Raw genomic sequence first — 11858 nt, 5'->3', positions numbered from 1 at the left:
GTCACATGTTCCCATCGTTGCATCGGAATCGCGACTTGACCTCGTTTTCATTTGCTTATAACGGGCTTGTAATCGCGACATTGGGAGCTCGGTAGAAACATTACCGGTTCAGTGCTACTGGTAAAAGGTGTCGGAGACGACGATAAAACGGCGGGCAATTTGTTCTAGATGACGCCACGTCAGCTTAAAATAGGCAGAAAAAGGAATTAATTGTTGATTCGTATCTTTATGTGCCGGATCATTCAAATTTTTGTTAGTCAACTTCTATCACATTTGACGATCTATTTTTTAAACAAACCTACACGTTTCTGCACTGAGCTGAGGTTGGAAAGATAACGTTACTAAGAAATGACCCCTGTCAAAAAGATTGTTACCCCTATATGGCGTCGCACAAAAGTTTCCCTTGAAGTAAATTACATCAATAAATGATTGATAGTGTGGAATCAAGTTGCCATGTGTATATTTGCAGAATGCCTTGTTATGATTTATGTATTTGGTTTTTGCCTCGACTGATCACGCAGTGGTAGTCAGCGAGCGACGGTGGGCCAAGTTAAGACTTCGAAAGAGCTGTAATCGTGAAGTAAGACCATACGTGGCGTAATTTCCACAAGGCGAGTTCAGCAGTTCCTGTTGGGATATAAAACAACGACACACGATGGCTTCAGGTCCAGGAGAAGGTAAGGTACACTGAAGGGCAACAGAAGTGGTAACACAGGCTAAATAGCAAAGCGCGATGAGTTTATGTTCACTAGCATAACATCCAAGTAGGTGTTCTATAACCCATCACACACTGAATTCAGCTATATTTCAATTCGACTGAATGTCTTTGCATGTCACACAGTGGCTTACGGCAATATGCACCTCGGGTTTAGATATGCAGACTGCTAAACCTTCCGCACATTGTTGTTTGTTTCACCGCTTGTGGGACTCATTTTGAAGCTCTTAAAGTAGGTAGAGTTAATGTGTAAAGTAACATTTAATGTTTACTGGTGAACGTTTTTAGGAAAAGTGAGTATTTCAGTTCGCGTACTACGTTAAATCTGTATTGAGTTTTATTTTTTGTCGAATTCTCGACCATAAACATATGTATATCTCTGATTTCACCGTCGACTCTTTACGATATTCGAGTCAACGCTGGAAAGGCAAAGAAACTCAGTGCAGTAGATGTGCAACTTTCTTTAAAACTTTATCACTGTGTTTTCTAGCTGTATGATATACAAAGTCAACACAACAACTTAGCTAGTTGAATAGCACTCGCAGAGCTTACGGGTCTTCGACTCAAGACATACGAATTTATTACGACTTTCAAATACTGTTCATTTGTCTTTGAAACTTAAATTTCTCGTCTTAATGATGCTTCCCCCACAACGCTGGAATGAGGAACCACATGTTTGTTCAACGAGTTCAGCGACGTAAACACGATCTAAGAAAAAAAAGAAACTATAGAAATTTGGTTTAAGGTAGCTACATACCTTTTAGACACTTTCAGATTTTTATTTTTTTCTCATTGAACACGTCCCAAACCCCAATAAAGTATACATTTTCTGAAAGCCCTGATATAGAGCTATCCGACCAAGCACAGTACACGGTCATTTTTTGCATAGGAGTCACGTGACAAGCGTTTTGCTGAACCTTCCAAAAACCGGTTTTTCCCGCCTTATGCGAACAAGCTGCAAGATTTCCGATTGGAATTTCTTCATTGACAAGCCTTGACAATATCCTTCAAAACCGTATCTGGGATTTTCTTTATATGCCTTTGTTTTTTTTTTAATGCGCTCTAAATGGTGTTAGATGAAGGTGCTTTTCAAGGAATTTTAATTATCACGCCATATAATTTGAATGGAGCCTTCGGGAAAAAATCGCAGACAGCTATTGTCTGATAAAAATACATTGTTATGGTGTGGGGTATCGTTCTCCTCGCTGTATCACTGTACCGCAATCAAAACCCTTGTTCCGTGTAAATGCGTCAACGCTTGCATCTGCTACCAATTATAATATCAGTCTATTCATCTGTGATGTTTTGTCTATTTGCTGTATTTCCTGGTTCAGAGCAGTTTTGCCAATGCATTTTTTCTGCTCTCCATATACCCTCTAGATTTCTCAAGGGTCTGTGAACTTTCAGTGAGTTTGCTTGTTCGCTGCATCATCATGTCAAAAGTAAGAGTATGTGTTTTAAAGTAAAAGAAGGTAGGATACAATCATAGGCAATTGAACGTTATTCAAAACCATGTAAAAGTATGTTCTTAAAAAGGAACATATAGAAAAAAAATAACTGTGCAATTTTCATCTCTGTTACCTTAGGATCAACTTTTCACTTTTACAAGACTTAAATTTTATTTTGTTTTCGCCCATTTCGATTATATTTAAAATCTCATCTCTTCTTAGAAGACGTTTTTAGTTACGCCGGCAAATTCAGTCATCATTTTTGCCAGTAATTATTCCGTTAGGTCAAGCTTATGGTGTAAACATTTCTCAAATACTGTGATATAACTGTAGAGTTTGTGATGCATATAACCACATTCAAGTGAGACACAGCTAGCGTTATTATCTTAAAGCTAGTGAGATGGGGATTTTCACAAAGTAGATTGGCTAGATCATTAAAGAAGTTCTATGGTAGATATGGAGATCTTGTATCAAAATATGACAAATCTGTTACTCAGATGATGAGAGACAATATTCCTGACTTTGACTCACAACAGTAATTACGCAGCTAGCTGAATTACCATACAACTAGTTAGTCACTTTAGGTCAATCTTGACGGGAGTAGCATGCTAGCAAGGTAAGCCATTACCCATTGCCTAATACACCTGGTATCACCACTCAACTAGTGTTTTGAGATTGCACTATTTATTTTGTTAATGTTTTTTTGTTTGCTTTTCTTTGTTTCTTTGACCTTGTGATTTACTAGCCTTGAATGATAACGATTGCTGGAACTGTCATTGCCATCTTCTGCCAGTGCAAACTGAAGACATTACTCTCGGCTACTTGTGTGCAATTTTCCTCTTCATCATATTAATCACATATAACCTGAACAATCGACCAATCCCTAAAAAGATTGATTTTATGACCGATAAGGTTTGTGGATCACACATCAAGAACAATTGCTTGTTTCAATGTTTACGTTTGTATAACAAGGACAGAAGCGTAACGGTTGGCTTAGCCTAGTTAAATGCCAAAAGTTCTCCCTACTCTTGGTGAATGTTTGTTGCGCATTACCGAGGTTTCTGGATATGCAATTAACATTGGAATATTATCCAGAGGGCTACATATGTAGGAGAAATCTCCCACAATGCACCCTGATTTGTCCTCACGAAGGTTGAGTTGCATATTTGATTGACAGAGGTTGACCACTGTCTGCGCGTACGGGCGGCCGCGGCAAAGTGAAACTGTGATTGTGCGGCCCAGTACAAAGCAGGTGTATATCCTGTTTGATGTCGTCAAGCTTCATGGCGTTCATTCAGGCCGGCCTGTGTCCACAGTATAGTACACGGGCCGAGGTGCATGACACGTATCAAATTTCAGTCGCCGTAACATCGAGTGGTCTATGACTAGCTTAACACTTGTAAGCTAGTATTTGAATAGAAATTTATATCACTAGCTTCGATCTTATCCCTGTAGACCATAGAAATACCGTTTCTGTGTTATTACTTGGCAAGATCAACTCTTTACAACATAGTTTAGGAACAAGCTAAACGGTTGTCTGATCGCAAGGTTTACGTCAAGATTGGGACCCTAAGAATCATCGTTACCTTATAAAATTACATCCTGTCATTAGAAACCCAACTAGTTTTAGACCCGGAAGACAAGGTCAACTGTGCTTTATGGCGTTTGAAAGCTAGAAAGACGATCAAAAAAGAAACCGTTTGAAAAAGCCATTAATAAATCTTAAATAAAAGTATTTCGAGCCACAAATTTGGGTAAAATTTGAAAATTCCATATTCTTGTTGACTTATACGAACAGCAATAACGATAGAGAAAAAACGAAACCATAAATTTGCAGCCACGGTTCCATTTGGTTGAAAGGGTAGTCTCTTACGTCATCTATTACGTCCGGCGAAGGAGTAGGTAAAAATTACACAAAAATCTTTATTTTGATGGTCCTAATTTGTAATACAATAGTAAATTAGGAAATATACAAAAGATTAATATATCTGGTATCACTGAAAAGGTTGAACCTCATGTTTTCAAAGAACACATTGTGAACGAGGTCAAAATAAGGCTCGCCACGTTGAACGGTAATCTTTGAATACCCCTATCTCTTCCTGCAATTTGAGTTTGCGCCCTCTCTGCACTATAATGTAACATGCGTTTGCGCTGAGATTGATGCATGTCGGGGAAATACTGCGTGTAGTTTATAGTTGAACAAACACATCAATGACATGCAAATTAGTCATGTTTGGTGAGCAATAGCCGGATGAGTGTTTGTTGAGATGTTCAGTGAACAATATATGGTAAAATTTGAGAGGAAAAAAAATTAACCTGCAATCAAAAAGGACCTGTCATGGTGTTGCGATGAAAGCGCAATAATTGCTCAACACCATATACCCATCACCAATACATCTGTCTAAAATGTGACTTTTCAATTTTTCTAATTTGTAAAGCATGGCCCTCGTTCCAAATTTGACACTTGAAATGCCTGCCAGACCTTTGCAGAACCACTTCATGGTACCCATGTTTATCCTATATGATCCAAGTCTCTCTGTGAACCTTTCATTTATTCTTTTGAAATTAACCCGGTTTTTCATATTTATGACACATTAAATCTTGTTCTTAACAAATATATAACCTTCTGCATTGACGCGTTTCTTATTATTTCTTTAGTCAACTACACTCATATCAATTGTCAATCATACAGCTTTTATTGTATTTGAAACATTAGCTTTTCGTGTAGACGCCCGATTTGGGATGAAAGTTTAATTTTGCACTTGTCGTGCACCAAGTATCCTACACTAGTTCAGTGCATCCATATCGATAATCAAGCATATACAAATGCCAGTGTTAAACACATAGCTTGTATTTTTAAACGTTGTCGTTAGTTTTCCCCACAGAGGACTATGTAAAGTGAACTGAACACCATTGCATTTCTAACCACACTTACTAAATCAAATATCAATTATCTATTATCAAACATGTAAAAGGAAAATATTTAGCTGGAATCGTATCCGGGAAAGTTGATATATTTGGATGAAAATATAATAACATCTTTTGCAGAAGTACATTAGTGAAATCATTTAAGAAGTTCTACGGTAGATAAGAAGATGTTGTATCAAAATATGACCTGTCTGTTTCTCGAATGATGAGTGACAGCATACCAAATTTTGACTCACAAAAGTACTTTGGTGAATTCACCAAATAACAATGGATTTCTCGCTTTGGATCAATCTTGACGGGTGCAGCTAGCTGGCAGGGTAGGTTTACCCATTCCGGACACTTGGTACCACCACTATTTCGTGGTTCAAGATGACCCCATTGCCTTATTTGTCATTTTCGATATGTTCCTTGGACATGGTAAATTTCATAGTTGTCTTGAATGATAATGATTATTGGACCTGATTTGATGTCTACTGCACGTGTATGCCCGTCAACCCTCTTTAGTCAAGCACGTTAATTTTACGTCATATACCATGCACATACCAAACATATATTATATGCCATGAGATACATACATTTGCGTAAATAGAGAGATGCACAAAAATCTTAGATTTTACCTTTCATAGTGTAAAAATTTATTTATGAAATCTACAGTGTGACATTGTAATATATTTACTGTAATAGGATTAAATAACAATTCGTACTTATTACAAAATTCGCAAAAATTAAAATATGACACTTTTCTCGGCGATGTTTATTAAGTGTGTCCCTCCCTCAATTACAGGCACGTTTGTAAAAATGACCACCCTCATTCCTCCAGCCCACATCGTCATAATAACCAGCCTTCTGTAATGCTATTACTCTAGATCTGGTGTTAATATTGATTTTTGGCGTGATACACAGGCAACACTTTCCTCCACACTTCCTTTATATACCATGATGACAAGCATTGGCCGAGTTAAAACACAGCAAGGTTTCAAATGAGTTATTACGTTTTGACATAATATCGACAATCTACCATGTTTAATTTCGAGGTTATAAAGGGCAAATAAAGCGAGAGTATTGGATATGGTAGAAACGAAAGGTGATGAATTACGCAACCTTAATCTTCTAAGCTCACATTTCATTTCCCCATTTTGATGTTACAAGTGTTACAATTTATGTTGATGTATAAAAAAAAGAATGAACCGAAGGGGCACTCACTTCAGGAACGGTAAGGAATTGTTGGACTTTTAAACCTACGTGAATACCTCAAAGTGGTCCCCATCCTAAATGTCCGGTAAGATAGGGATTAAACTCAAGTCTGACGACACCTACCGCATAATGGACGCTTTTTTCGTCACACCGACGCTTCTGATGTAATATCAGGTGCTATTTAATACCTAAAGTTGGGGAAAAATGTACAAAATAAGGGCAGAGTACAGAATTAACAATCGGGAGGGTAAGCGTCTATATCAATCATGACTTATCTATAAAATGACTCATTTGAAGTCATATCGACATTTAGAAGTCATTTTAATCTCTGCTATTAAATACATATACGGATATCAAATACAATTTGCAGCAGAACTATTGCGCGCTTGCTGGTCAAAAATTCACCGCCACAAGCCAGCCCATAGCCATTTTTGGTAGTTTACTTCGACCGGGACTATGACACTGGTCGATTTACGACCCATTGTCTACTTTTGCTAGCTACCTCGATAATATGAACATGTATTTTCAACAATTTTCCCGTGAGCTGAAGTCCATGAATTCTGCAACGTTTGCCCTCTCGCGTAAAACGTGAAGACCTCAAAGTGGTCCCCGACTTCAAAGTGGTCCCCATCCTAAATGTCCGGTAAGATAGGGGATTAAACTCAAGTCTGACGACACCTACCGCATAATGGATGCTTTTGTTGTCACGTAGCATAAATTGTACAATATTTCCTTTGAAAGGGGGATCAAAAGTCTACATTTTTAAAAAATGATCAGTCAAAAGTGCTCAGTTTGGGTCATATGTCAGAACTTTATATTTTCTCAAAATAAACTTAGTCAAAAGTCTGCATCCGGCAATAAAGGTAGTCTGTCAAACTTTTGTAATTTGTGTATACCCTTCCTAAGATGTTGCCCCCAGGGGGCAGGGCATAAATCACGACTACATCTGTGGTATCTAGCCCTCTCATACAATCATATTGCCGTCCACTGACGCAGTGACTGCTCACTCGCAATGTTAGATCCACGCAGCGACCACGTTCTATCGGAATATCTCTGCTCAAACAAGCTTTTTGTAGATAGCTTCATCAAGGTATTCAAGTGTTATTTGCTGGAGGCTTCGATTGCTGAATTCTAAAGATGTTAAAATCAGTTTACAAAGCCAGGCAGAAGACGCACTTTGCTAATGTCAAAACCGACAAAAAGCTTACATTTTCAGCTATAGTTTATGTTTCTCGTCCTCCTTGCTTTACTTGATCAGCCATTAAAGCCTGGCTACAGCCGATTCGATACATGGATTGTCACGAAGCATATTGTAATTTAAGTATATTGATAAGAGTAGTGTTGTATATTTAAAGTAGAAAATCTCGGAGGTATAAGCACAAATTCAATAATCTGTAATTTTTCGGACGCAACTGAACTTTAAATTGATAGTACAATGAATGTTATATCATATGTTGCAGGTTATAGAGTATCAGAAAACAATGAGAATGGACAACCTGGTGATCAAAATCCCGAACAGCACAATGGAGCTAATGGATATTGCGGGATGAGCCGTCAAGAGTTAATTTGGTGGTGTTTGTTTGTTTCTTTGATGATCTTGGGAACACTTTTCATGCTGATCGATGTTGGCATAGCGCTCTTCTGCCTCCATGATCATGGGTACACTACTGCCCTTTGTAGTGTTCAATCGGAATCGTTTGCTGCTGCTGACGAACTCCGCCTGGTTGCCGAAACTATGGAGCCAGTGATATCTGTTTTTATTGTCATATCTGTAATGGTATTGACCTGTCGAAACAGATCGTCTTGCCCCCGATGTTGCGAAAGTAACGTTTCCTGGAGGATACTCGTCAGCTTCTACTGGTTTTCAACTTACTGTATCACGATGCTGGCCTCGTTCGTGTACTACATCACCGTTTTTGCTTTTAATGTAAGCGATCACCTAGAGGGCTCTCTCCGTTATCTTACCCTTCCTTTGGGTATGACATCATGGTTTGTATGGATGGTGACGCTGAACGAATTAGGTGCTACGACGACACATGCAGGAGTCTCAGACGTCTTGAGTGTCAGGTTCTATACAGCACTCTTGATTTTTGCTGGAATGACAAACTTTGTAGAGTTTGTGATATACACTATTTATCTTGCTGGAACTTTGACAACAGTAGGAGAGTCTCTGAACCTGTTGCCATACCTGGAAATTGTAGGACAGTCGTTGGTCGTATCTGTCAGGTGAGACTGTTTTTGAGGACAATAGTACCTTGTCAACCATACGGGAACGTTACAACTGATGAGCAATAGCTGTCTATTACGTCTTCTATATTTCTTTGTATTCGAAAAATCTGTCTACATTAAACGTTTGGAAGTCAAAATTGCGCCTGAGTAGTTTGCCACTGACGTTAAATTCGTCTTTGCCGATGGTAAAAAATAAATATGCATTGATTGATTGATTGATTGATTGATTGATTGATATGTAGATAAATCGTTACACCTTGAAGAGAGAAGATGAAACATTTTCCATCCTGGTTAGTCAGATTTTTTTCTTTCTTTTTCATTCAGATATGGTATGGCGAGCTTTTACTTACAGATGGTGTATATCGGTGAAGAAGGCCACCAACTATTGAAAGATCCTTGGTTAGAAAATAACGCTTCAGAGGTTAACGATGCAAGTACGACAGGGTCATCTGTGACGTCTGATGGAAATGGTGATTAGCAACGTTCCACTGTAGAGCGAGTTGCCCGTTGACTACATTCTGCGCAAAATTTGAAAAGAAAACGTGTTTGTTCCTTGTAATAAAATACACAACACGTCAACAAGGGCAAGGTCACGATTTTTGTCTACTTTCGGGCTGGTTCTCTCGACGGTAATGAATATTATTGCCATCTCTGGGGAAAAATAGTGATGTTTGACTTGCTAACGTGTGTTGTTGTTTAATTACAGCTCCTTAGCCAATATCAAAGGTATTAGAATGTAAACGCAATGGTTTTAAGGATAATTCAAAAGTTGTTCTCTACATATTGATGTAACAGCTCTTCATCTGGAAAGGTTTTCATTACACTTATTACACTTCCTAAAATTCAACAATTCAACCCTTTGAAGACAAACTTTTCGAAAGCATTCTTTAAATTCAGGCATCATTGCGTCTGACAAGATTTTCGATCAAACCCCCAGGGAACTCGATTCTATCTTACTTACTTTAGGATTTTGGTATGTATATGTACACAGTTGTAAGCTTCTACAATTTTTTGTAGAGTTTTCTTATCAATCTATTTTATAATGGCTTTTGTACCGAGATAATCAGAAAGTTATAGCCATGATCAGTCCACATCGTGCCTCCGACTCAAAAATTGTTTGCAATTCCCGTTCCCACGTGATACAAGAATCAGAATGGCAGAATCTCTTGTATATATGTTCATCATATTATGCAATTGCATCACGTTCGTTAACAGTGTTGAAGCCAACAGTACAACCAATGATCAAACTGTAGAAAATGTGTGAGTATGCAGCTATAAAAATCGCATTCTCCTTTATTTGTTCTTTACCTTTTGCATGTGCCTTGAAAGTGAAAGACTTAAACGTTTGCATAAACTTTCCTCTGTGAAACTTATTATTATATCGTGGGATTACAAAACAGGATTGAGCAGAAGTCAACGTTCAAAGTTTGGTTGTGCAGAAACAAATTTCCGAAATTTACCGATTTTTGTAATACAAATAGCTGACATCTACTACGAAAAATACATTCTTCGATTTTCGAAAAACAAAACGTTCTTTTTTGGTTTCTTACACCAAGATCATTAAAACAAGCCCCCGCGAATGGTAGATCGGAAAAGCGTTCAACAATTTTGAGTGCCCGAATAATGCATTCTACCCTAATTTGACCAGAATAACATATTTTCAATGTACGATTGGCTTTCTTAGCATGAGATTTTAAGATTCCTTATGATGTAGAAATGCACAAAAAGCAAAACTTTGTGTGTTTGTCATTGGGAATGTGCCTATACAGTATCTGAATATTAATGTAATTACTTCATCTTCTAACACCACTCATCTCCATTCTCTGCGATGTTATAGAAAACTACTCAGGAACGATACTCACGAACTCATGAGCGATAAGTGAATGCATAGCCATTGGTATATCCTTACATATAAAATGACCATGCTCTTTATCTATTAATTATTATAATTAACTATTAGTTGCTGTAATTGTTTTATTTTTTGTTTACGTGTTTGTTCACGACTATAAGGTTTTAAGAATTGCCTGAGACAAATTAAGCTCTCACGGCGAAATGACTTGTCCGTTTTACAAGAAGAGAAAATAAAATGAAATTCTGCATTAACAATTACTATCATAGTTCGCCTGAAAGTAAAAACGTTCTTTTTCTGCATGGCTGTATTACTATAGTACATGAAGAGGAAAGTGCTTCTAACGTGCCGATCATTTGTCGCCAGAGACTAACGTCCTTTAAATTGAAACTTTGTTTGAGGAAAGACACGGAAGTAATTCGTTAATAATACTGTTTATAATATTCTGATATTACAATTATTTTGTGTATGTATGTCTCTCACATAAGCTTATGTCTCCGCATTCAAAGTCTGCGTCGCAATCAATGTTTTTCTCTCACATATGTCTCCGCATTCAAAGTCTGCGTCGCAATCAAATGTTTTTCTCTCACATATGTCTCCCGCACTCAAAGTCTGCGTCGCAATCAAATGTTTTTCTCTCACATATTCTCCGCATTCAAAGTCTGCGTCGCAATCAAATGTTTTTCTCTCACATATGTCTCCGCATTCAAAGTCTGCGTCGCAATCAAATGTTTTTCTCTCACATATGTCTCCGCATTCAAAGTCTGCGTTCGCAATCAAATGTTTTTCTCTCACATATGTCTCCGCACACAACTAATTATGCTAATCCGTGGACTTATCAAGGGTTGGTCAACATTGGAAAGATAGAGATGTAAATGAAAAAGGAGTTTTAGTAACCTTTCCTATCTTTCGCGATTTTGACTAACCTATAAAATCCCTGATAAGTCCACGGATTAGCATAATTAGTCATGTTGACTAATTAATTACAAGATGTGTGTATATGAGAGATAAACGTCCTTGTAATGGGGTGTAAAATAAATAAAGAGTCAAGAGGCTAGGTTAGGCTATAAAGTAATTTCTTTTTATTTCCTACGATCAGTCAGAGCGTGAAGAAAGGGAGAAGAACTGATAGAGAAAACTGAGAAAAACTCAATAATAAGCTTATTAATAGTGTTTGGGCCGCCTGTGGCCCATCTAGGAGAGGAACAATTAACTGCGACGCAGACTTTGAATGCGGACACATATGTGAGAGAGAAACAATTGAATGCGACGCAGACTTTGAATGCGGAGACATATGTGAGAGAAAAACAATTGATTGCGACGCAGACTTTGAATGCGGAGACATATGTGAGAGAAAAACATTTGATTGCGACGCAGACTTTGAATGCAGAGACATATGTGAGAGAAAAACATTTGATTGCGACGCAGACTTTGAATGCGGAGACATAAGCTTATGTGAAAGAAAAACATTTGATTGCGACGCAGACTTTGAATG

General features: G+C 37.8%; 1 protein-coding gene across 1 annotated transcript; it reads left to right on the top strand.

Moving 5' to 3' along the window:
• Positions 1 to 525: 525 nt before the first annotated feature.
• LOC139146086 (uncharacterized) lies at positions 526 to 10794 on the top strand. Its single transcript, XM_070717530.1, has 3 exons — positions 526 to 677; positions 7746 to 8511; positions 8839 to 10794. Exons 1-3 carry the CDS (start codon positions 656 to 658, stop codon positions 8990 to 8992), a joined length of 942 nt encoding a protein of 313 aa, XP_070573631.1. The 5' UTR covers positions 526 to 655; the 3' UTR covers positions 8993 to 10794.
• Positions 10795 to 11858: the final 1064 nt, after the last annotated feature.

Source organism: Ptychodera flava, chromosome 12 (genome assembly GCF_041260155.1).
Source record: "Ptychodera flava strain L36383 chromosome 12, AS_Pfla_20210202, whole genome shotgun sequence".
Taxonomy (NCBI): domain Eukaryota; kingdom Metazoa; phylum Hemichordata; class Enteropneusta; family Ptychoderidae; genus Ptychodera; species Ptychodera flava.
This window is presented reverse-complemented; position numbering and strand designations above follow the sequence as displayed.